Source organism: Pteropus medius, unplaced genomic scaffold (assembly GCF_902729225.1).
Source record: "Pteropus medius unplaced genomic scaffold, Ma_sr-lr_union100, whole genome shotgun sequence".
NCBI classification, from domain to species: domain Eukaryota; kingdom Metazoa; phylum Chordata; class Mammalia; order Chiroptera; family Pteropodidae; genus Pteropus; species Pteropus medius.
In genome coordinates, this window is record NW_024340849.1 from 13,613,184 (window position 1) to 13,640,999 (window position 27,816).

At 33.6% G+C, this 27,816-nt stretch overlaps 1 protein-coding gene and 1 pseudogene across 2 annotated transcripts; one reads left to right on the forward strand and one right to left on the reverse strand.

Annotated features, from left to right (window-relative positions):
* Window positions 1-26,223, forward strand: TXNL1 (thioredoxin like 1). 2 transcript variants are annotated; one of them, XM_039840992.1, is made up of 9 exons: window positions 1-399; window positions 3,524-3,657; window positions 7,279-7,375; window positions 9,145-9,318; window positions 14,461-14,583; window positions 16,208-16,277; window positions 18,076-18,248; window positions 20,020-20,124; window positions 25,989-26,223. In XM_039840992.1, the coding sequence occupies exons 1-9, from the start codon at window positions 16-18 to the stop codon at window positions 26,016-26,018; spliced, it is 1,290 nt and encodes a 429-aa protein (XP_039696926.1). In that variant the 5' UTR covers window positions 1-15; the 3' UTR covers window positions 26,019-26,223. The 2 variants fall into 2 exon arrangements, with proteins under 2 accessions (XP_039696926.1, XP_039696927.1); XM_039840993.1 differs by lacking the exon at window positions 3,524-3,657 and having other exon boundaries at window positions 102-399.
* Window positions 1,960-2,077, reverse strand: LOC120590417 (uncharacterized; annotated as a pseudogene).
* Window positions 26,224-27,816: the final 1,593 nt, after the last annotated feature.

The window sequence follows — 27,816 nt, forward strand, 5'->3', positions numbered from 1 at the left end:
ACGGACTGCGCGGAAATGACGCAAAGGTGCGCATGCGCAGGCGGCGCGGCCGCGCGGTGGCTGCTGGGAGCTTCACAGCGCCCCCTCCCTCGCCTCTCCCTTCCCCCCTCCCGTCCCCGCCCCCTCGGCCTCTCCGCTCCCTGGCGTGACTCGGCACTGAGCGCCCCGGGAGAAGCCTTCGCGATCGCTACCGCCTCCGTTCAGGCCTCGGCCTTCCAGAACCTTCCCCCTTCTTCTCCCAGTCTTCTCTTTCAGCTTAGAGGCCGGTGGCGTCGCGGCCGCCCTTCCGGGCTTTCTGAGAATGGTGGGAGTGAAGCCAGTCGGGAGCGACCCGGATTTCCAGCCGGAGCTGAGCGGCGCGGGCTCCAGACTCGCCGTGGTCAAGTTTACCATGCGAGGGTGAGGCCGGGCCAGAGCCATGTGGGCCCCTTCTGCCAGTCGGTGCTTGCCTTTCACTCTTTCCCGGTCCCGACTCCCTCGTGGTCTCCTCCGGCTCCGGAATGACCGGCGCTGGCCGCACCGCAGGCCGCTGCCCAGTTAGGCCTCAGCTCTTGGGTCTATTCCTCCATTTGTGCACAGGGGAGTCTCTGGCGGGCACGGAGGCCTGAACGGCTGCGTTCTCCTGCCCGGGATATACCCGCCCGCCCGTTTTGAATCCTTAGACGAGCCCTGCTCTTGGGGGCGGCCTGCCTCTATTCTTTCTGGTCTGTGGGAGTCTCCCACAGCTGCACCTGCTTGCGTCAGTCCCCTTCTTTCCGGGGAGCCAGCTGTCACTTGCATTTTAGAAACCCTGAAGTCTTAATTTACCTAACATTGTTACTCTTCACCTGCAGTTCTGTAAATCCTTTGGACGATTCAGAATAGGCTATCCAACTAATCTATGCTTAATCCTAAAGCGCAGTTAATGCATTTTAAATTATGTTAATATTGGGTCAGGATACTTTTTAACTCTCAACGTTTTTGTTATTCGTTTGGTTAGTAACTTTGTAACAGGCGATTTCGTGTGATCACAAAAATTATAGTAGGTGTATATAGTACTGGTAGACAGATATCCAGATGCCTGGGTTTGACCAAATAGACTCCATTTTTTACCCGATGATTTAAGAGTATCTCGAAAAGTTGTTAACTGGCTTTGGTAAATCTCAATGTGATTTATCGGTTGCAGGGCTGGTGGGTATGCAGTGTACCTGTGTGAGTGACATGTTGGGACTAGGCATTCAGAAGCAAGGTTTCAGCCAGCATGTATACTGACCTCCCTTTGTGCATGTCAATGCCTAGTTAGATTGGGTATCTCCACCTGATTTACCTTGACGTCCTGGCATTATTCACGTTTATAGTAACTTGGAAAAATATACTGCAGGTATCATTGTTTCTGTAACACCGTTTGTCCAACTAACTGTATAAATATAAGGCAGTATTTTAGATCCCAGAGCAAAAGTGATTCATATCTATTGAACATGATTAAATAAATGTTTAGTACATAAGTGGTGGCATTAGGATTAGATAGGTTTAAGGAATGGGAGGATGCAGGTAGAGGTGAAAACAAGTTAGGACTTAGTTTGAACCAGTCTCTTACACAGAATTGAAAATGGGTAGTACATTGAATTTTGTATGGTGGAATAGGATATCCATTTGATATACAGATTTTGACATTTACTAAATTAAAAATATTTCGTATATAGGGACATATCAAAATTCCCAGATTTAGCACTTTTGTAATGTCTATTTCTTAAGATAGGGAATACTTGTAACATTTGTTAAGTACCTAGGTCAAAATTGGAAAATGGAAGAGATGATTTTAACAATGAATTTCATTTTCAGTTAACTTCTAATTCTAGTCTGAGCATATGTGTGTGTGTGTGTGTGTGATTTTTTTTTTTAGGCGAGGCAACCTTTGGTTGACCTCACAGATTGCAAGGACCTTGTCATCTTACAATCCCTTATTTTTTTAATTTTTTACACCTACAGCACCTGGTCTTCCTAGGTGGTCTCCCATCCAAGTACTAACCAGGCCCAACACGCTTAGCTTCCAAGATCAGATAGATTTGGGCTTGTTCATGGTGATATGGCCGTAAACGGCGCATCTATACTTTCGTCCCTCAGTGATAACACTTTTTTTTCCCCTTAAAGCAGGTCTTACTTTGTAGTTGGTTAGGTGTTGTATATTACCGTCCAAAGGGAATGTCAGGTGTGTATTAGTATGTTGAGTTCTAGTAGTAATAGTAGGTTGTCAAAATAATGGACTATATGTATATTGCATTATATACTGCAAAATTGCTGTGGACCAAAAATAGCTTAGTATATTACAGAATTAGCTGGCCCAGCAGTCCATGGGGACTGGCAGATAATATTAGTGAGTGAGGTGGATAGCTGTACAACCACTAGGGGCATCATGAGGTCTTAGAGATCATATGGAGAATTTTTTAACTAAACATTTTTATTGAGGTGTGGCATGCATACAGAAATGTGCAGAAATATTTAACTGTGCGGTTTGATAAATTATCAAAGTGGTTACACCTGTTTAACCAACACCAGCACTCCAGAATCATCTCCCCACCCCCAACCTTCTGCAGGCTCCTCTTCACTCTCGAAACCTAACAGTACAGATTAGTTCCACTTGGATTTGAACTTTATAAAAATGGTGTCATACAGTATGTAATCTGACTGGATTTCTCTCAAGAGCATATAAATAGTTTTAATTTTGGCAGTTAATTTAGAAATAACAGAAAAAAGCACTGTGTAGGCCACTGTTTAGGGGTTTGGGGAATAGCAGTAAGAGTTGGGTTTTTTAAGTTGCATAACACCGCAAATTCTCAATGAATGCTAACTTTTGTTATTAATAAAACCAATTATAATTATACCATTAGTAGTATAATACATCTAGAAATGATCTATTTTAAAGTTATGCCCTGCAGATAAGGTAAACTTCTAAAACATGTCTTCAGAAAGCACATTTATTTTTCTTATTTATTAGCTGAATGTGTTTATACCTGTTAACTGCTCAAGGTTTAGAGAGCACTGACTACTATAGCAAATATGGAAGTACAGCAAGTTCATGAAATAGAATTTATTTATGATTGTAAACAAAAATCTTACTTGTTAAGAAGAACTTAAAGTGGTGCTTTCAGAGAAAGCTGATCTTGGATTGGATTTAGGAATTAACTGTTGTGGTTGTGGGCCTGCCATTAACTAGAACGTCTGATCTTGGAAAGTCATTTAACTTTTCTGATCTTTAGTTCTCACTTATTAAATAATTGTGTTAGGTTAGGTCAATTTTAAAGTTTTAGTTCTGCGAGTTTGGTTTTTTATTGCAGACAGCTAGAGGATAATGTGTTGTATTTTTTCACTCAAAAAAGCATAACTCAATCCTATAGATTCATTTTACACATTGGACTTAAATAAGCTTTCTGTCAAAAAGAGGTTCAGGAGGTAGAAATAGAATTCTTTATTAAACGTCTGAACTAGATGGGCTGTGATCTCTTTTACAGCATATTCAAAGGTCTTATGATTTTGTATTCTGTAGGCGCTGAGAATCAAGGTCTTTGCAAGAGAAAAAAGTACAATTCTGAAATTCAGGCATACTTGGGGCATAATATTTTTAGAGATGGGAAAGGTCCTTGAAGAATCATCCCTTCTTATATTATACAGAGCAATCAGGTAACATGTTTATTAGCTCAGCCAATAATGGAAGTTTAAGTTTACCCTTAAATGCTTATGATAAGCAAGGTAAAACATTTTACTTAAAATACCTAATCAATTCATTTGAATTATTGTAACATGAAAGTATACTGCTATATATATTTGTGCTTCTGGGTTCTATGACTTATTTTGACTTTAAAGTTCCAAACTGTGATGGCTAACTAAAGTTAAAGCATCTGGGTAAGGTTAAATTTTGAAAAGAAACAGTTATATGCAAGGTAGCCATTATTTTATACAGTCTGTTTAGCTACAAGAACTGTTTAACACCAGTTATAGCTCATACATGATTGGTAAATAGAGCAATGATGTCAGTATAATGTGGACGATGTGTTGGTTCATAGGTTTGTTCATATTTCTCCTGGGTAGTGAAGAGCAGGAGTGGAAATAGAACCTTTAGCAGGGAGATGTAAAGCCCTTGGCCACACAGGCAGGCTCCCTTTCGGGTTTATTTTAAGAAAGTTAAACATGAACACCTAGCTCTTATTCCACACGGGGCTTCATTCTCAGTGTTACTCTTCCTCCTGTCTCTACCTTAATGGCAGCCCCATTTTCTTAAAACTCCACTACATCTGGATTGTCACAGCACCAATAAGTGGGCACTTCTACTTGGCTGTTTTGTTGATTTTAAATAACCCCTGAGGTAGCCTCTAGGTCTGAGCCACATGACTGGCTGCCCAAGTCTTTCCTCAGTACAAGTTACTGTTTTTCTTAGGGATATTTTTACAAAATTGCATGGGTTTAAATGGTTTCCTTCAATCTTATTTTTCCCCATAAACTCTATTTTGAGTGCATGTTTTTGCAGAAGAGAGATTTTTCAGGAATTAATATATTGTTGTGTAGCCGAAATATCTGTGCTTCATTTGACAACTTATTTAATATTTTAAAATAAAAATACCTGTTCATCAGTAAAAAGCAAAGGATACAGGAGTATGTATATTTAAAAGTCTCCCCTAATCTTTCTATCTTCCTTTTCTAATCCCACTTTATAGAAGTAATGAACTGTTTATTGTGTGACCCACCTAACTTTTTAATGTGTGTTTGTATCTTTTATGATCATAGAGAACATTTTATCATGAGACTTAGTGTTCTTTAAACAGTACGAGTTATTCTTATCCCCTAGTGTAGACGTGTTATAACCTTTTAAATTACTTTTCTGTTAATTGCCATTTAGATTGTTTCTAAACTTTTTACTATTACAAACATTGCATTGAACTTCCCTATTCATATTATTGTGAAATTGAGTGTTAAGATAGGGTTGATATTTAGAAGTGAGATTGTTGAATCTTGGGTTATATTCATTTAAAATTGATAAATAATGACTAAATGGCCCTTCAGAAAGGATTTACTAATTTGTACTCTCATCCATAATGTTTAAGACATTAATAGCTAGAAGTATTTTGCTGAACTAAACACAGGTTTAGTTAACTGTAAATACTTGTTTCTTTATAGTCACAGGGCCTATTTGAGGATTGTTAGATCTAAAAATTTATTTTCAGAAGTACCAAGTTTAATATTTAAAAAACTTAATAGTTATTTTCTTAGCTTTTTGTTGTGAGTAAGGCTTACGGATGGCACAGGATGAAAACGCTTATTAAAATATTAAGAATGGAGAGACAGTCACACCTTGAGTTTGAACATTTGTGAGTTTGAACATTTTGTACTTTAGAGTTTTCCTTATATGTCTGTCTGTCAGATCCAAGATTTGTCTTAGTTTTTGACTTTTTATTTAGATATACATAGTACACAATTACAAATATATAGCTTAGTGAATTTTCAGAAACTGAACACATACCCATGTATTTAGCTTCCAGACAAATAGAAATCTCTAGCCTCTTGAAAGCCTTCTCTCTCATGACCTCATCTTGTCACTAACTCTCACAAAGGGAACTATTGTCCTGATTTATTATACCATTGATTCATTTTGCTTGTATTTGATCTGCACATAAATGGAATCACATAGTGTACTTTTTTCCTTAGTATTATTTGTAAGGGTCATCTATGTTTTTGCATGAAATTTTACATCAATTATTTTTATTGTCGTGTAGTATTCCACCGTATGAATAACTACAATTAATTTACTCATTCTGTTGTTGATAGAAATTTGAGTAGTTCTCAGTTTGGGGCTATTAGAAATATTGCTGCTATCAATATTTTTTCACATGTCCTAACGCAAATGTATATAGACATTTCTATTGTTTTTATACCCTAGAAGTGATCTTAGGTAGGAATAAATTTTGCTTTAGCAGAGACTGCCAGTTTTTCTTCTCCCTTAAAGTGGTTATACTCGTTTGCACTGTCACTGACAGTTCAGTTGCTACACATTCTTGACCATACTTCATTCTTTTTTGTTTTAGCTTTTTTGGTGAGTATGGTTTTAATTTGCATTTTTCTGGTTTCTCTAATGACTAATGAAGAAGGACATCTTTTCATATTTATTGACTGTCTGGATAACCTCATTTGTCAACTACTAGTTCAAGAGTTTATCCATTTTTCTTTTGTGTGTCAGTCTTGTTTTTATTGATTTGTTGGAGTTCTTTACGTAGTAGAGGTGAAGTTCCTTGTTTGATATGTTTTACAGATTTTTTTTGCCAGTCTCTAAATTATCTTTTCACCCTCAAAGTGATATATATATTGTGACAAACAAAGGTCTTAATGGTAATATTTTCTAGTTTATCAAGTATGTTCCAATATGTAATTTCTTTTCCTTTTTTTCATTGTTTTTTTGTGTTTTAAGAAATCTTTGCTTAACTCCAAGGTTTTGAAAGTATACTCTTTTTTCCTAAAACCTTTAATGTTTTACTTTTCACATTTAGATCTATAATCCATCTGAATTGGTTTTTGCGTATGGTGTGAGGTAGGGGTCAAGATGAAAATTTTTTTCCCATGTGGCTATCTCATTGACTTAGTGCTGTTTATCGAAAAAACCATCCTTTCCCTACTGCACTGCTGTGTCAGCTTTTTCATAAATCACTATACTTGCTGTGTATGGGATGAGTCAGTTTCTGTACTCTTATTTTTTTCACATTGGCCAGTTTGTTTATCCTCATACCAGTACTGTACACTCTTAATTTATAAAGCTTTATGATAGTTCTTAATATCTGATAATGTAATTTTCTCAGTTTTGAACCTCAAAATGGCTGGAGTTATCCTTGGTGTTTCCCTCTAAACTTTAGAATTTATATTTGTTCATTTCACTAAGAAAATATGCTGGGATTTTACATTGACTCTGAAGGCCAAATTGAGAATTGACATCTTGACAATATTGAGTTTTCCAATTCATAAGCATAGTATATTCCTCCATTTTTTTAGATCTTTAATTTCTCTCACTGAACAAAGCTGAAAGGCTTAACACTATTAGACTTCAAGATTTTATCTCACACAAATCTATAGTCATTAAGACAGTGTGGTATTGATGTAAGTATATCTAAATAGTCCAGGCGAGAAGACTAGAAAGTATAAAGGCAGGATGATCAGAGTTTGCTTAATTTTATTTTATGTTTTAATAGACAAGTTCTTTAGAGTGTAAATTAGTACAATCTTTAGTGTCATTTTGTTAAGCATCTTTTACCTCTCTCACAGGTGCGGACCATGTTTAAGGATTGCCCCAGCATTCAGTACTATGAGTAATAAGTATCCACAGGCAGTTTTCTTGGAAGTAGATGTACATCAGTGTCAGGTAAGGGAATGAAGTCCTTTCTTAAAAGAAATTTATAAATCAGTTTGAATTTCGACATTAATATTATTCTTCATTTATCTCTTTATGTGCATAGTACTTATTCCTTTGGAGATAGAAAAATGTTATGTAGATATGATTATTACAAATGCCATTACGGCTACATTAGTTAAGAAAGGTAGCCCAATTATTAATTGCTTTTGGGTTTGTTTATATTAATAGCCTTCTGAATAAAACTAATATGTTGTGAAACAAATAGGTCACCTGGCTGTTCTGTGTTTTACATTTCTTTGTTTATTTTTTCCTTGCGAATCTAGAATTATATCTTCTTCTACAGAGACATTGGCTGATAGCAAGCCATGGGAGAGAATTCTTGGTTATAGTTTGATTTTAATTGATTGTTTTGTAATCTTAGCTCCAAAGCTGCATTCTCAGCAGAAACTTTAAAATGTTGATTACTTTTGATTGAGCCATAATTCTGTAGGTAGATTGCCCTGATACTTAGTTGGAATGGCTATGTGACAGTTCTGCATTTTCATATGTAGAACCTTGGGAGAGTTTTGTTGGAAAAAAGGTTTTGGAAGGCTCCTTCCAACATGAAAAATATAGTCTTTAGCTCAAACTGAAAAACAATGCTGTAGCTACTTTTTTTTTTTTTTTGGTGAGAACTTTGTCTTTGTTACATTTCTGAGTGTGCAAAAATTTAAAATGTTGTATAGTTTGTAGTTAGTAATTCGGGGATTTGTATAGTATAAACCCTACGTTATATGTTTATTGTTCAGTATTTATGCCACATGCTACTGGATTGCAATGCTGGCCTTTATTTTAAGTATTCACTATCTCTGATGTGGAAGTGCTATCTTCTGTACCGTTCAGTCCTATATGGTAGCTATAGCTATGTATTTCACTTGTTTCTTTTTACTTTTTTATCATGGATACTAGAAAATTTAAAATTACATAGATAGCTCACATTTGTGTCTTGCACACAAATTTCTTTGGTAGAGCACTATTCTAAAAGTTCTATCTTTTTTTTTTATATGAGACTTAGAAAAGACATCTTTATGTAAATATGCTTTTTTTCCTTTAAACAGTATCCTCGTACCTCTTCATAGTATTTGAATATGTAAGGTGACACGTTTATTTTACTATTTCCTTTATATTTCTCATGAAAAGTTTAAACCACGAATCAGTGGTTATTAGCTAATTTTTCATTCAATGGTTAGTCTTATAATATTGTGGAGTTGGAACAGAATTTAAAAAGGTAGCTGTTGCAGTGTGTTTGAGGGGAGATCAGAAGTCATTTCTGTAAGAGCTGAATTGGGTGAAGATTGCAATTTAAAGGACAGTACTTCCTTTTCATGGACACATGGGTAGCTGTTTTTCAAATGTGCACTTTTTCCCAGTACCACTGGTTTGTGTTCACATTTTAGTACCCATTTAGGAAACAGAATGTACTTTTGAGAGAGCTGTGTTGGAGAGCAGTTTCTGTATTGGAGGCTAACTGTTCTACTGGATGAAGTACTTAACACTAAAACATAAAAATACAGGGCTATTCTTCATTGTGTATGTAAAGCTCATATAATATGGTTATGCACCAGTGGGTAATGTAGTTTAGGGAATAGGCCTGCTTTTTCTTAAATGATAATTAGGGATAAATTATATGTTTTAGTCTATACTTGTGATATTTAACTTACATTGAGATGTAGAATGAATATTCAGAGTGGTTTAAGATTAGTTTTAATTCATAATGCTGTCTAACTTGCCAATTCTAGGGAACAGCTGCCACCAACAATATATCAGCAACACCTACATTTTTGTTTTTTCGAAACAAAGTGAGAATTGATCAATATCAAGGAGCAGATGCTGTGGGATTAGAAGAAAAAATCAAGCAGCACTTAGAGAATGACCCTGGAAGCAATGAGGACACAGATATTCCAAAAGGCTATGTATGTAGACTTAAAAGTGAAATCATGATATTTCTTGCATTTGCCATTATTTGGTTAAAGTGAAATTAACTGTGTTTTTATGTTTTATCTTTTTTTAAAATAAATTTATTTAAATTAGTTTCAAGTATACAGTACATTATTGTTTAGACATCTAGATTGCTCATAAAACGATTCCCCCAGTTGCTCCCTCCCTCCCCTGCCCCTCCACTTAGCCATCCTATTAATGCTAACTGCATTCCCTGTGCCGTGCTCCCCGTGCCCAGCTATCAGCTACTAATTTATACTTCTTTAATCCTTCACCCCATTCTACAAGCCCCCCAACATGTTTTATCTTTTACTAGTTCAGAGTACTTTCAAATAACTTTAAAAGTAAATTCACTGGTTGACTTGTGTGTGTGTGTGTGTATTATAACCTTAAACCCCTATCCTAAACTATTTTCCTGAATTTCTCCTGCTAATATTTTTTGTTGCTTTCTTAAAAATCTGCTTTCTGAACTACTTTAATAGCCATTTTAAGACTTTTTAAAATATATTGTTGCCCCTAAAAGTAAAGAAATGTGCTAGTTATTCTGTTAGAACCAAAAGTAACTTCAGTGTTGGATGTGTTTTCTTGAGTTTTAAGAGTAAGTTATTCTAAATGATAACATAAGACTTAAGAACTTAAAAGTTTTTTAAAACTAATAGGAGTAGTTATAACGCAGTAGTTTTATATTTGAGAGTTATTTGGGAAAAAAATAAAATTCGGAAGTAGCATTTCATGGTAGCTAATTTGTTTATGCAAATTGGTAAATCCTGCATAACAAAATAGATATGTCTTAATTTTTATTGTTATAAAGTTTTTGTATTGGCAAATTGAAAAATGATTTAAAAAATTAAAATTAAAGTTAATATATGAAAGCATGTGTATCAAATACATTACAATGGATCTTGGTCATGAGGCTACAAGTCCTTTCCATAAGTCTCTTAAGTTCATGCTGAGTAAGGAGAATGTATAGTCAGGTAATATGGAAGAGTCTCTTTGTGTGTGGGGGTGGGAGGGTTTGTGTCTTCAAAAAGTGTCTTTGACATATCCTGGCATTATTTTTAGTTAGGAAAGTACAGTTAATATTTATTTTAAATAGAACTTATATAATAATTTGAAATTAAACATCTAGTTAGAAAGTATGAACATGTTGTGTAAGTCAGGACCTATGACACCTTTTAGAAAATGTTGGAAATCATTTGGCTTGTAAAGTGTTGTGTTCACATCTTTGTATTTTCCCCCCTTTATTACTAAGGTTGTTTTCATGAAAACATCTCATGCGCATGACAGGCCTGCTGCTTAGCCACAGGGATACTTCTTTACACATCAATATTTTGGCCTCAGGTTGGGAAATAAGCAGGAAAAATAAAGTTTTAAGAAATAAAAAATATTGCAAATATTATAAATACAATGTGAAAAGCTATTAAAACATTTTCATTTTTTTCCATCAAGTGTTAAGAAATTAAAAGTTTTGAACTATTTAGGTCTTAACAGGATCATCAAATATTTAAAACTGTGTCCCAGGAAATGTTATTGCTCTCACAAGACAAATAGAAACTTAATAGGAGTAAGAGCCACTGAATGAATACCTGTGTCTTAAGTAGATTTAAATATAAGCATTACAAAAATATATTGACAGTTTTGAAATAAGATTTTGGATTTCTTGGAATAACAGTTTTCAGTCATTAATATCAAGAGGCTATATGCAGTTATTGATTTTATATATGCTATTGCTTTGAAACTCCTGATGTGACTGGAGCCAGAGTAAGATAAATACATTTATCTGTTTTAGGGAGGTTTGAGATGTTGCAAAAGGTGTATGTACGATACTCAAAAGATTAAGAATCATAATAGATCCTTTTTCAGAAGTAAGAGTATTTTTCTGCATATAATGACTTAGTTTTTGAAAATGTTTATTGAAGTTGGGGGAATTTCTCCCATATTAGCTAAAGTACATAGTATAGCTTCAAAGAGCTCCCCTCATGCCATCTAAATCAGGTCTTCTCCAGAAGTTGACATGCAAGGCAGTCTGGAATTGAATTTCTGTTTGTTCTGAATCTTGAGGCTTGTTAGTATATTCTAGTGTTCTGACCTCAGAACTATGAGTTTTTGTCTACAAATTTATCATCAATTATCACAATCAAATCAGACATTAAATGACCCCAACCGATGTAGTAAGTAGATCTTTCTTTAACCAAAAACTTGAAACATGAAAGATTTTTGTAACATCCCATATATCTTGTGTTGGATTTTTTTCTCTTTACAAAAAAAAAGGTAAAACATTATAAAAAATCAAACACTAGTACAAACACATATATTCTTCACCTGTGTTCATCAGTTGTAAATATTTTGCTATTTTTTGCTCTACCTTGATACCTGTCTACTTGTAACTTTTGCAAAAGTATTTAAAAGTAAGTTATAGACATCATGAGGGTTCATTTCTAATTATTTCAGCATGTAGCTCCTAAGACAGAACGTCCTCCTACATAGACATGATACCATTATCACTCCTAACGAATTTAACATTCATACAGTATCTCCATTGTACAGCCTGCTTTCACATTTTCTTAATTATCTCCAAAGTATACTTGAGAGCAATTTTTACCCCGTCTAGGATCAAATCAAGTAATGCATTGCATTTATGTTGTCAATTCTCTTTTAGCGTTCTTTAGTTTAGAAACTTCTCTCTGCCTTTTTTTTTTTTCTTTCATGATTGCTTTTTTTGAAAGATTTAACCAGCACCAGCCTAATATAGTAGCTACTAGGCAAAGTGGCCATTCGGCATTTGTTACATAACTAGTGCAACTGACAAACTGAATTTTAAATTTTATCTACTTTTAATTAATTTAAATTGCCACATGCGGCTAATGGCTTTCTTATAGACGCTCCCACAATCTGGATTTGTCCGATTGTTTTCTCATGATTTTTTCCTCGTTATTGGCAAGTTGTTGCATACATGGGTAGTGATATTTATTTCCCATTATATATTGTGAGAATATGTGAAATCTACAAAATAACACCAATTTGTTCCAGATACACGAAGCACTTTAATGTAGCTGTTTGGATGTGATACTTGTTTTGTCTGCCCCATGCACAATAAATAAATCTAAAAACTATTTTAAATAATTCACTTATTTAATTTTTTTTCATTATTAAGGTATTAGAAGTATGACTACAATGTTATCTTTATGCTTGGGATCTTAATCCAAGATACGGTATTGAAGGTACACCTCTGTAGGATGAAAGACTTAAGCATTTAAAAGATTTTGCCAAAACTACCCGTTGAAGGCAAATAAATATTCATGAAATTCAGCATGATTCTCCAGCAGTACAACTTTGCTCTATAGTGCTCCTTTTTTCCCTCCCCCCATTTTCGAATATGTTATCCTGAGTAATATATTTAATATTTAATTAATACAGAGTAACATTTTTGCTCCGAAAACATTTAGGCTATTACATGAATAATTAGTCTATTTAATGGATTATTACTGTGTTGATAATTGTTTGACATATAAGAGTTTCCTTTAGTTTTCAGAACTACATATACATGCTTTAGTATTTCTAGATAAAATATATAATGCTTTTTATGATAGAAAGGTGAACATGCAGAACTGATAATCTGTAATACTTGGCAAACTTTAAAAATTGTCCATGTTTTTAGTAGATGAAATGGATTCTTTTCTGGAAAAATGCCGTTTATCTAAATCATCTCTACTAGAAGCAGAACACTTAAATAGACCAATCACCATAGAGGAATTAGAGAAAATCATAAAAGAGCTCTTTCATAAAGGCCAAGATGACCTTACAGGGGAATTCTACCAGATCTTAAAGTTCTGGTAGCCTAGTGTTACTGCAACTACTTACGACCATAGAAAAAGATAAAACTTTTACTTTCCTTTTTGAAGTATGTATGACATTGATCCTAGAATATGACAGATTTTGCCCCAAAAAGAAAGCTACTGACCATGTCTAAGAATATTACTGTAAACACTTAAAAAATATACTAGTAAACAAAAATCCAAGAATCCAGATGAGAAAAATCATGATTTTCTAATATGCAGAAAAGACATTTAACATAATTTAATATCCATTTATTATAAAGCATTCATTGAAATCTTAATGGGGAAGCACCAGAGGCATTCCCACCAAAGCAGAAACAAGACCAGACGGCCACTGCCACCACAGCTCTTTGGCGTGGAGTTGGGAGTATGGAACTATTGGCCAACACATATGCAGGAAGGCGTTAAAGGATACCACAGAGAAGTAGTTAGCAAAATCCAGAATATAAGAAATCTGTAGGCTAAGTGACTATAGATTAAAAGAGATTTAAGGGACATATTAACCAAATATAGTCTTTGTACTTTTTTTGGATCCTTATTCTAACAATTTTAACTGTAAGACATTTATGAGATAATTGAGGAAATTTGAATACTGATATTTGATGTTGAAGTATTTTGTTTCAGTTTTGATAGTGCAGATTTTTAAAGTGAATTTTTATCTTAAAAATATGCACTGAAATGTTTATGAATGAAATGAACAAATGTCTAAGATTTACTCAAAAATAATCAAGGAAATGGTTAGGGACCGGTTGAGGTGTAAAGAAGAAATAAGGGTAGCCATGAATGATGAATATTGTAGCTGAGAGGTGGGTATATAGAGTTCACTGTATTCTATATATGTTTGAAATTTCCATAGTAAAATGTTAAATTCTTATTTGCTGTTCATCTTTAAGTTCTTCATGGACACAGATTTAAAGAGTCCATGGCCACTAGAAGAGGGTGGTAGACTTCTTTTGGATCTTACAGAAATTTTAGTTTGCATGTTTTGTGCTGTCAAATACCATTATTAAAAATATATAAGTCCCTATTTTATAATCTTAGTATTAAAGACTTGCTTTCTGGTACTTTTCAAGTGGGCTAAGCCTAGATTTGGCTTTAATAATTAGTGGTAGATCTCAGTCACAAATTCCCATGAAAGGATCATTATTAAAGTTTTAGTGGCTATTTTATAAGAGATAGACATTTTCTTTAAAATTGCTTAATCTAGAGAGAATCACATATTTAAGATTTTTATACCAAATCCAAATGCTTTGCTTACAGTCTTGATGTTATTTTTTTCAGATGGATTTAATGCCTTTTATTAATAAAGCTGGCTGTGAATGTCTTAATGAAAGTGATGAGCATGGATTTGACAACTGTTTGCGAAAAGACATGACCTTCTTGGAATCTGATTGTGATGAGCAGGTAATTGAATGCTTAAGGCTTGTAGAGATTATCAATATTTATACCTGCTATTGTTTCTTTATCATGTTTCCATCTCATGGTTTTATGTCTCTCCTTCCCAGATGACCAGTTCTTTTCCATTTTGTAACTTTCATTTTCTTTGACCCCTGTCCTTTGACCATGCAGACTGACCCCACTCCTTTCCTCTGTTCTGTGTGGCCTGCAGGTGGACTGGGGAGAATCACGGAACTCTTGGAGTGGCCCCACTACTGAGCTGAACCTTTTCCACTCTTAAGTCCTTTTGTTCATTCTTGATCTGCCTTTCATACATTTTACCCACCCAAATGAGTTTGTCCCTGAGAAATAGAGACTACTAATTAGATGAGTGCTTCCCATGTGTCTAGTCTTCACTCCCAGATGTAAACTAGTATTGGACTCCCTCGCATTGTTGTCACAGAGTAAATATTGTAGTACTGCCTCATTCAAGCCCTATTTCATCTTGACTGTTGTTTTCCTTAATTTCCTTTCTATCCCACTGACTCTGCTTTGTCCCCATTCTAGTTTATCTTCTACATGTTCACAAAAGTTATTTTTCTGAAATATAAATCTGATCATGCTTCTTTCATAGAATAGTTAAATGATTCTCACTGGCTTCAGAAAGAGGATGTCAGATTCTTATTTGATCTGTTTCTAGCTTTTCACTCTCATCTCTGGTTCACCTGTGATTCAGGTCCCTAAATATGTCATGCTTATATATACTGTTACAGACCAAGTATAAAAAGTGCTTATATAACCAAAGGAAATAGTCAAGGTATTTTCTTAGGCAAACAGACCACAATGATCATGAGACCAGAAATTGAAACCCCGTTTTTCTTTGCTCCAAACAGATGTACCTTACTGTATAGGTTTGAGTATTGTTCACTTTGTGTTTCTTGTAAATGTTGCTCTGAATATAATTTCGATGATGCATATCAGCAGGACTGCTACAGCTTCCCCAAAATCTCTTGCCGGGGAAATTCTGCTCCCAGGATAGAAGCAAAATTTCTGCTGGAAAGATTAAGTGAATGAATCAGTTTCTGAGAGATAGGCATTGCAACAATGTTTTGTATCCTGGTTTCTTTATGTGGCCTTTCAAATTCAGTAAAGTAAGTGAAATGTGGAGATATGGAGGTGACTGTAGAGTTGTAAGAATCCTCTTCAAGGTTTTGGATCAAATAGAGTCCATTTGAAGGCATCGTGCATTGCCTCCAGATTATCAAGTGACATGGGTAGACACTTGACAAATAAACTGTCCTATATGCTAAAATATATATTTTTAAAATTTTATTTTAATTTGGGAATTTTGTTTGAATTTTTGGAAAGCAAATTGCATGCCAATTTATAGGTCACAAGAACTTAGGTTCTTATGCATAATTTTAGTTAATTTATTCCATTAAATTTGTTGTCATTCCCTTATGAATACTCGATGATTATATATATCAAATGTTAGTCTACTCAAGTCATTTTCAACTTACTGATTTTACACATTACAATGGTTTTGTTAGATTAATTAAATTTTTTCTGCCTTTCAATTAATTTTAACTGTTCTGTGTATTCAAGGTTTTCAAGAGCCCTTTTAATATGAAGCCATTATTTTTTTTCACAGCTACTAATTACTGTGGCATTCAATCAACCCGTTAAGCTTTATTCAATGAAATTTCAAGGACCAGATAATGGTGAGTAATGGACAGTTTTTCTTCAAACTAACTTTCTGCTCTGTAGACCTGTTAGCATATACCTAAAACTTTTTATTAAATAGAAGAAAATATTCTTTGTATTGGGAAAGAGCGAAATTGTTTTTAGAACAAAGCAAGGACATGAATGGGTCATATAATGTGAGATTTATCTCTAGTTTTTTATTTTAGAATTTAAGTTCTCTCTTAATCTGAAAATGGCTGAACCTTTTCTTCCAACTATGACTGTAAAACTCTAGATTCAAAGCAGCCATTTTTTAGGATCAAAACTGGGAGATAGATATTTCAAACTCCTATTACAGATGATAAAACTAAGGCTCTATATCTTCCCGTTTGTGCCCTATAATGGTTTTTATGTTTTTTATACATATTATGATCCTTTAAACATGATTGTACAGACTTGGTATTTTCCTTTTTATTATATAAAGAATTTTCCATATTCAGCACTACCACCTTTTTTTTTCTGTTTTTGTTGAGGGTGTTTTGTTGCTGAGGGTTGGAGTTTCGGGGTGGGCTGCAGCCCTCCCTCAGCCAACCCATCGTGCATCTCCCTTCTCTTCTTCCTCCGCTTGTGGGGGAAGCAGGCAGACGGAATGAGAGGAATAGGGACTAGACCTTTTTAATTAATTGAGAGAAACAGCCAGCATCCTATTTATTAGACAGCATTCCCTTCTCATTTTTTATTCTAAATTTTCATGTTTTTTTCCCCTGGTTGCTATCAGTTTTTATTTCAAATTGCTTTAGTTCCTTAAAAATAGGTTACAAAGAACCTAGTCCATAGCTCTTAAGAGAAAAATAATACAGATCAAATATATAAATTATGTATTATTATTAAACAGTAATGCAAGTAACAGTTCATATGGCTATATATACATGGATGCTTGTAGATGAGATGCTTACATTCTCATTCCACTAACATTTTGGAAAATATTAAGATAATGTTACCTTTACAAAAAAAAAAATACAGCAAAAGTAGCCTAGCTAGCATTCTATCGTCCACATTTCAGTAAGCTATAATATAATGGTAATTAAAAATGGTATTAATGAATTTTCATTGATGAAAGTCTGTTCTGAAAATACAAGTATTTATAAAAGCGAATGCTGTAGAAATTAAGCAATTTTAGCAATGTGAATATTTTAGATTCTTTAATCAGCAACAAAACATAAGTCTTAGATTGTACTCTGAAGTTAAAGAGATTAAAACACTCTGTAAATGTCATCTTAGCACTGAGTACATCTTAATTCCTAAGATGAAATTTGGCAATTTGTATAATTAATTTCCTTTTGGCTAGATGGTGTTATTGATGATGCTTTCCTCTTAAATAACAGAATGTACCAGTTGTTGGCATTGCAAGACCCAACTCATTTTATTTCTTTATGAAACTTGTTAACCTGCATATACTGTCAGACTCCATTGCTACCTTCCCTATACTTCCTCACTAGTAGCATATTTATCATAGTACGTCTGTTCTGAGAGCAAGATTTGTGTGTGTGTATATGTGTACGTGTGCACATATATGTATGTGTTTTAATCTAGTATTCTTAGTCAATAGTGCTAGCAGGCCAAGAATATACCAGTAAATGCCCTTGGTGCAAGGCATGGGGATGGGGAGAACAACTATGAAGATACTCAGACTTTCTTAGAATTTCTGAAGATACATGTAGATATGTGCATATGTGTGTATTTGTGCCTATTTGTATAGTGTGGATGTAATGATAAAGGGAAGAAAATATTACATACTTGGTTTTCAGCATTTTATTTTATTCTGCCATTTTATAGGTCAGGGTCCTAAATACGTAAAAATTTTTATCAATCTACCCCGATCTATGGATTTTGAAGAAGCAGAAAGAAGTGAACCAACTCAGGCTTTGGAACTGACAGAGGATGATATTAAAGAGGATGGTATTGTCCCACTTCGTTACGTTAAGTTTCAGAATGTTAACAGTGTAACTGTAAGTAGTATTTCATGAACATATATTTAATGGGTTTATGGGTGACAATTCATGCTCTCCTTAGTGATTCTAAATGATCCTTTAAAGTAGATATTTGTTTACTTGGTTCGAAATGAGTAAAAATGTATAACGATCTAATTAAATCTTTTAAATTTATCTACATGTCCTAAAGGGGAAAGATGGTTGATTTTTAAAAATTTGTGGTTTTTTCAGTTTACTTATTTTATGTATGTTTGGCAGCTGTTGTGAAATGTGTATTTGAGAACATTTTTACTTAAACTGATTTGAGTTTTATTATTCATACCCGGTGATGAGTGATAGATTTGTAAAATTCAATGTGCTTTTCTAGAATATAGTTTTTAATAATATAGTGGTCACAGTCTCAGTAAAAACAAATCAGCTGCTGCTTAATTAGTTGCTTTTGTGCATTTTGGTACTGCAACCCAGCACATGCTCTCCACCCCCAGCCCCGTCCTTCAGAGGAGGAGGGGACGGGAGGGTTAGAACAGACTAATAGAATACCCGGAAGAAGAAGTGAGAACCAGCATAGAGTCACTGAGAACAAGTCATACCAAACTAACGTGATTTTTTTATTTTAATGGAATGAGTCTGGTTTTTGTAAATTAGAAGAATGCTATAGCGTGTGTTCATAATAACACCTTATTTAGTGATGGGAGAAAGGCAATTTGTTTATTGGAAAAGCTCTTTCAATCCAGATATCCTGATATAATCTTCTCTATTATCAAAAATCATGAAAGTAGTTATTTTGTGATAGGTTCAAGTCTTATGTACTGTGTCCTGTCTCAATCAGAATTTTGGTTAAGAGACAGAAAGCACGTGTATCACTTTTTTGGTGATGAAATTGAAATTGAAATGACAGTTTTGATCAGAAAGTCTAATCAAAGTAAGTATATGAATTTTAAAAGCAGTAAATGTAAACTGTTGTGCTTAGATTAAAAGAAGAGTACAACTAAGTGGAGCACTGGTTTAATAGTCCACTAATTAGAGACTTGGAGTTTTTAATTGATCAGCTCAGTTTGAGATGAATCTGTGGTTGCCTGTACAAACAACAAAAACTATCTGATGAATGCCATCTTAGAATGAAAGAAGTGTGTTACTCAAATCAAGAGAGGCAATGTTCCTAAGTAGATAGCATCTAGAGTATTGTGTTTAAAATATGGAGCAAATTAAAAAAAAATCCAGTATTCTGAAAAAGGATCTAAGAGTAAAGCTTCTGTCTCTAACATGCTGAGGGGAGTTCTTAAATAGAGAGTATAAACAGTCAATTGAGTTTGAAAAAATATGCAGGGCATAGTATGATTTTAGGAGCTGATTTCCAATACTATTTTTTTTCTAGTATTCTAGGAAATAGAATGAATGACGAGCAGAAAGAATATAACTAAAAATTTTCCTCAGTGAAGCACTGTAATTTTTTATAAAATTTCAGCAGTCCATTGAATCATGAATTGCATACTCTTTAATCGTTCTGTGTAAAGAATTTAATTATGGCCCCTCCACACCATCACACTAAGTCATCAGGCATTTGTATATGTGGGTGTCTTGCCATGACATCCCTGGAGAAGTGAGAATAGCAGGGCAAACAGTGGAGGTAATAGTCCTGTAGAAGTACTAGTCTGAATATAATATAATTAATCCTTACGATGAATAGAAGGTATTTTTATTAGTAATCTAAGGAAATCGATTAGACTTAAAGCATTTTTATGAAAAAAGTATTATAATCATTACCATAAAAATTATTATTTTTTGGTAGATATTTGTTCAGTCCAATCAAGGTGAAGAAGAAACAACAAGAATTTCATATTTTACTTTTATTGGTACTCCAGTCCAGGCAACAAATATGAATGACTTCAAACGAGTAAGTTTGTTTAAATGATTTTTAGGGGAAGTAATATAATTTTAAAGAAATAATTTCTTAAAAATCAAAGTCATATGTCATGGAGTTTTTTTTATAAGGTTAAACTAGAAAGAACAGTAAGTTCTTTTAATCATATTTTTAGATATCCAACTTAAATTTCTAATAAAAATAAGTCCTACTGATATATCCTACTGATATAGTGTCTTAATGAATGGCATCCAGTTAAGAGAGTAAAAATGATTGGTTTCAGAAAGTAGGAGAAAAATAACAAAGTTAAATCATTATTATTAGTTTTTAAGAACTTTATCAATATTAAGATTTAGATTTTCATTGTTTCTGATGAAAATATTTTAAATGACTTAAATAATTTTACACTGAGAGGATAACTTTCAAACTATGTGCTAAAAGAACACATTTCAGCAAATATATATATAAAATATTTATTTATAAATATTTTGACATAATCTTGAGGTTGCAAAGAATTTCTAAGGTACTTGGGATCTTTAGGAATGAGAACATTTTGTATGTTCATAGGAATTACTTCTAATTGAATGGTTTCTTATGGTGACTCTTAAAATATACAACCATAGATCATAGAATTGCCACCAAGAGCTTTATCATCAGTACAGAGCTCAGGTGCCGTACACAGATTAAATGTGCTGCAGCACAGGAGACATCACCATGTTTCTGATGTCTGCCTCTGGCAGGCAGTCTGGAACTTGAGATGATTATAGAGAGGAAGAGGCACCCAGCTTAGCAGTTTGACACCCCTGTTTGGGGAATGGGAGCTGTAGAACATCTTGAAACTTATCTTTTTGATGGCATCCACAGATCTAATTTTAATTAAATTACAGAAAAATTTATAAAATTGCATAACTGGATGAACTTACATTATTTTTTTACAAAATTGATAACCTTGACATATTTTAACTGGCCATTTTTCAACTGTCATTTTCCTGACTCACAATATAATTAACTTTTGGGAACTGTAGGGATGACAATCATGTACTTAGATCTGTCATGTTAAATGTTTGACATATGTATAATGACAGGTTAGGAGAAGCAAAGATTAAATATCTGCATTTTTATGATATGAAATATGCTGTACTGGGAAAATGTGTGAGCAACAAAGACATTTTGGCTGACTGCTTTGTTACTTTGCCTGTTTGGATTACATGCCATTGGATTTAGCTTTAACTGTGCCTTGCATAGTTCGTTTTAGCTTAATACTTTCATAAGATCCGTTACTCTTTAAGTCCTGTTTTTCTTATACCAATAATTCAGCTCTAGTTTCCTGCTTATCACCTTAGCTTATGGATTTGATTTCCATTTTCTCTAACCACTACTTGATCTTGTCTGTCTTCCTGTCAGCCTGCCATTCAGTTAATAATTGTCCATCTAAGAATCTGTCTTCACCTCTTTAATTTTAACACCCCCAATCTCACCTCTTCTAGACTACTCTTCTTTTTTTACTACCAAACTACCTTTTTTGGACTGCCTTTAGGATAGCATAGGTGTTAAGACTGTTCTTGCTTGTATTTGTCTTTATTTTATGATTTGGATATGTGTCCATTTAACTAAATGCTTTTTTACCCTATTAAAATTACTGTAGAGCAATAGTTCTCAAACTTTTTGGTTTCAGGATCACTTTACACTATTAAATATTGTTGAGGACTAAAAAGAGCTTTTGTTTCCATGAGCTATACTTACCTAATAGTTACTGTTTCAAAAATTGCAACTGAGAAATTTAAAAACTATATTTATTTAGAAATAATAAACTCATACGTTAACACAAATAATATTTTGAAATTATGTATGTATTTTCCAAAACAAAAGCAACTTAGAGGAGTATTGCTTTATACTTTACAAATTTCTTTACTGTCTAGCTTAATAGAATCCTCTCGTTTTCGTATCTCCTGCATTCAGTCATTTTTTTGCTATCGCAGGTTGTGTAGCCTCTTAAAAACTCCATTGTACACTGTGAGACAATGAAAGTTAAAAAGGCAAATAATAGTTTAGTATTATTTTGAAAATAGTTTTGAGCTTGAAAACTCCCTAAAAGGGTGTGAGGGACCCCCAGCGTGGTCCCTGGGAGAATAGTTTAATACTGTAGTGGACGCCCTTCACAGTGCTCTGGACTTCTTTTTCCCTTGCTTATGCTCTCTGATATGTTTTCATGGGTTAAATGGTTTTCTTATTGTATGTCAGTATTACATTTTATTTTCATAATTTCTGAATGAGATTTGTTCTGTTTGTGTCATTTATTGTCCTTAGGGCGATTCCTCAAAAGTAAGCTAATTGCAATTATTTTTGTAAATTAAGAACCTCAGTGTAGAAAAAGTGCAATAAAATTAGTTTATGTATAACTGAAATTGGCCAATTTGGTCCTTTTATAGAATCACCTTTTTAAAATTATGAGTTTGGTTTCTAGTGAGGGAAATAACAGATACGTGGTGTGGTGTTCGTTGTCCCTGTAGTACTGTGCTAGATACAGTCTTGATCCCTATCTAGAGCAAGTTTGTGTTCTTGAGGGTTAATACACAAACATTTGGGAAGTTAATCAGAATTAAAGCTTAATTCAAGGCTGTCTTCCTCCACAGACTGTTGTCATACTTTTCCGGCCCAGTGATACTGACTTCTTCCCAACAATGACTGGGAAAGAATGAGGATATTTTATGGAGGAAGAGGGCCTTGAACTAAACTTTAGGAGTAGAGATGGACAGAGGAAAATATAGCAGTGGGCAGTCCAAGTGGAATGGAAAATAGCAACTTGGGCATGAAAACGTAGGACAAGTCAAGTATGGCTGGCACTTCTTTTTCTTTATTTAGTCAGCTTGAATTTTTAAGGGATTACACACAGTAATTAGAATTTAAAATTTCAAAATAGATTCGGCATGTATTTTATCAACACAGAGGAAGAGTCTTGATACCTCTTTGTGTTGTAAAGTGAGCTATATAAAATGGTTTAATGAATGATAAAATAGAATTATTGAGCATTTTCAGTTTACATTTTTATGATGTGAGAGTTGTTGTTCCTAGATAATTTTAGTTTTCAGAATGTCATTAACCTTCTTCTTATGTCACTGAGATGACAGAAGCTAAGGTAGCACTAATGAATCTTGGATGTGGCTAGCAATCTTAGACCACCTTGCATGCTGTTAAAACTTTATAAGGTTATACCTTTAAGATTTGATAGACTAGTACACACCTTTTGCTTGTCTGTTTTTCGCTCTTATAGGCATTGTGCACATATTATAAAATACACTTAGTGTATTTCCTGTTGTAAATGGATTCTTTGTGTTGCAGCATGGAAAGCTTGCCATCCTAATTGGACGTTGATGTTTTCTTTACTAAAATATGCTCTTTACATGGATTGCTTTATTTTAATATAAAAGTAATAAAATAAAGTATATAAAAATGAGCATAATTGAAGGGGCTTCTGCTTATTAGGGAATGAGGTGCATGAGAAAAGCAGAGCAGATTTTCTATCACTGTAATAAAAATAGACTTTTCTAAACTGGCCATTCACCGTATCAGCTATTTTTGTAACATTTCTGTCTGTTTATTTTTCAGCTTTTTTAATCCAACTCAAATGAACTAAAACCAGAAGATTTTTTAAAATGAAGTAATATAAAGATTGACCTTATCTCACTCTACTCCCCTCCTTGCTTCTCTGCTCATCTTGCACCTGTCTGCTCTCTCACCCTTCCCATGTTCTCATCGTTGTTGGTGCAAGATCTCTACAGCTTCTGTCATCCGGATCAGCCTTGTTATTACTAGGTTTCCTCAACCATCTCTTTCTTGAGATCATTCTAGTTGTGTTTCTCCACTGGCTTTTTATTTTGTTTTGGTTTTTGTTTCGGGCTTGCAGCTAGGTGCTTTAATTTCATTACCGTACCGTATTGCTCCTCAGCTTTATTTTTTACTTTCTCCTGTCTCATATTTAATTTTGTACTACATTTTGAGAAATAATATTGCAATAAAATTTACATTGTTGTAAATGGTTTCATTAGTTTTTGGATAATGTTTTAATCCAATCCGAAGTTTGAATTTTATTTTTCAGGAACTATAGAGTCATTTTGGAAATCAAATATGAACAGTTTCATCAAGTTCTTTTATGCTAATACTAGTGTAATATATTGATTAAGTTGTAGTTGCTGATCAATTGTGGGTATGTCCTCTGCCTCCCCAAGCAAGCATAATCCAGTTGAAGGACTTACAGACTGAATGTTAAGCTGGTTTAAAATATTAATATAGAAGATCAATGGACTCTTTACTGAATAAGTATTTTTGACACCTAATTTTGATGTACCTAGACTTTTGTTTGTCTGAGGTATTAATATAAAGACTTCAAAATGAATAAAAGAGCTTTACGTTTGGGGTGGAAAATCCATATTGGAGTGCTAAATTTCTTCTTTTTTACAGAGAATACACATTGGCAAGTTGAGAGCTATCAACCTGTGAAACAGTATGCAGATTTGTGTCTTCCACTGTATCACATCTGCTAAAATTTTAGTTTTTAATATCAATTGTTTTTCTCTTGCTTAGTCTAATAGCTCTGTGTTTTGCTTGTTCCCAAGTGATACGATGATCAGTAATGCTTTCAGTGTTTATCTGCTTAAATTCATTTGTGATACACATAGTTCCAACTTTTAAGAAGGCTCCTCTTGGTTCTTAAAACCTAAATTTCTTACTCTCATCCACATAGTCTTTTCTGAGACTATCTGTTCAGCATCTTTCTGGCTTTTTGGACTGTCTAACACATGATTCTTTAGATCAGAGAGTTCTTTTAAAGTAATAAAAGCGGTTTTACCGGAAGTGGAGAAAACAGCACTTGTGGCATCATGTGATTGGGAATTCAGTGTGAAGAGTTTTTATAATCTTCTCTTATGAAAGACATTGTCCCAGCTATGTTTTATTTTAGACCAGAAATGTACTGAAGACCTTTATGAGTTCTGCTTGATTCACATTCTACCATTTGGAACAGAATCAATTTAAAATGATGAAATTTACATTTACAAATGTACACAGCAGTATTTTTGTATACAAATATATATTTAATAGCTTGCACATAGATTTTTGTAGAGGCATCTCTGCTTTGAGAATACATTATTTAATGATAAACTTTAGGTTCAAAGTAAATTATTCAATTAGAACATAGTTTTGAACTTAGAGAATTTGTTTTCTAGAACTTTTGGTAGAAACCAAGTTTATTTTTTTACATTGTTATGCTGCCACATTTACAGCAACTAGGGTATTTAAAAAATCCTGTAATAGAGAATTTTTTAATCATTATCAGAAACAAAATTTTTTTTTACATTTTTTGTAGTATATTTGTAGCAACCAGGATTTTTTAAAAAAAGAAACAACAAAATTAGTCATTTTTAATCTGTTTTCATTGCATGTCTACATATTGAGAGAGAAGTTTAGAAACCTTTCATCTTGGACATAAAGATATAAGTTTAGCATAGTCTTTTAATTCTAGATTATTTGTGATCAACATTTGATTTCTAATTGCCTAAAAAATAGTATGCCAAATACATGTCACTCATATAGCATCAGCTTTTTATTAACTTCCCTAAATTATCAACCTTGTTTTGAAAATTTGCATAACTTTTTCTTAAAACAGTGTGGGAAACCAAAAATAGCCTGCATGTGTGTCCTTTTTAATTCCTTGAAGCTCAAGGAGAGAGTCACAGTTTGATTCAACAATGAAAATATACTGCATGCCAAAAAAAAAAAATGCAGGGATAAAAGTTAACACCAGGTTTTAAAGATGATTGCCAATTAGTAGTATTTTGAAAATAACTGATATATTTCTAAATTAATAAGATGTACATATAAAGTTATTTTTGTTTTTCTAGGTAGTTGGCAAAAAAGGAGAAAGCCACTAAAGTTCGAAAGACACTGGAAGACCATATTGCAATCAGATCTACAGCTCCTGGATAATTGCTTGATTCTCGCCAGAGACTGTCAATATTCCATTCATTGCCGTTACCAATAAATCATTGCTTTTGTTCAGATGATATCACTAGTGTTTCTATTGTAATCTTGATACATGCAATTGTAAATAAAAGTCACTACTTTTGCCAAGCTTAATTTTTGTCATTCTAAATAAGTATTTTCTCTTTCTGTTTATTTGAAAGTTGGTCAACTTCTGATTTTAGAAGAGGCTTAAGAGTCTGGTAGCATATTGAGCGAAAGCCAGTTTCTCTCCTTAGAGGAGCAAAACTGTTTTCGGGTATTAAAGAGTACATGTGCCCTCATGTAGACACACACACACACAGAGCAAGTGATTTGGATAAATGAACTTAGAACAAGTAATCATGTTCAGATGAGTACTAACACATATGTTTATTAAACAACATTTAGGTACCTGGGCTATAGAAGTTACTCAAATTATAAACTACCAGAAATAAAACAAGTTTAATGAGATATAACTATTCTCACCTCAAATTGTTAGTTATGGGACTACAGATATTAATTCCTTCTGGATAAACTAAAAGTTTGAGTCAGCCATTGGTATGTTGAAATCTGACAGGGGAAAGTACAGAACTAAGAATTCATGAAGTAATGTGAATATCTTTTAATCAAGTATTTTAACTACCAAAAGATGCAGTATAAATATTTAGAGAATTTGTTTTAAGGTTGAAAATGAATTGGCCAAATGTATATGTTTAAAAGGTCTTTCACAAAACGCTGGTAAAACAAAACATCTGTTTCTTAAAACTAATCTATAAAGTATTGGTAAGTCTAACTTTTTAATTTTAAAATTGAAATTTAATATTTTAATTTCTCAAAAATTCAGTGAAATGAGTACATAAGACAATTTTGATTCAGTTAATATATTTGAGGGCATTTTTGTCTAGGAATATGGTCGAGATACCATTTTGCCTTTGGGAGACCAATGTATTTATACATGTTTATGAAAAAAATTATACAGAAGTTTTTGTGTTAAAATAGTCACTTTCTGGAACCCTGGTGTCATTAGATAATGTTTAGTTCCTTTGTATGTAAGCACGTTAACTGGTCTATTGTGATGTCTTTATATCTTAGGTATTTTACTTTTATGTTGCCTTGGGCAAGTGAAGACAGAAGGGCAAGAAATAAAAGTTTATAACAATTCTTAATGTAGACCATCTCAGATTAATCACGTCTGAAATTGAGGATAAGATTAATATCAGTTTTGTTTTATACTTTATACACTTATTAATCTTTTTTGAGTAATTGTTAAAGTGCCTCATCTGAAGTATTGCTGACCTCATCCTATTTTATACTTGACAGTTTGAAAACCCAGTGAAAGTAATTACATATTTGTAAAGGATTGGGCATCAGGTTTATATTGTTTGTGACTTTTTTGTAACCCAGTTGGTTGCATTATACAAACATTCCATAATCAAATTGTAAATAGTGAAAAATGAATGTTTATAGGTGACTGTAACATGTTTCACTATGGAAAGTTTTACAAATAAAATGCATAGTTGACATTACTTAAATTACCAAGCCGAAATGCTGATATTTTCTCCTAAAACTGCATGTGTGTGTGTATAGACACACTGATGCACACATATATATTAGATATGTAATGCTCAATTTTCCAGATGAATAAGAGCACTTGAAAAACATAACTCTAGTTATTTTAACTGAAGCCATCCATTAGTGTTTTTCTGGAAAACTAATACTAGGTTTATT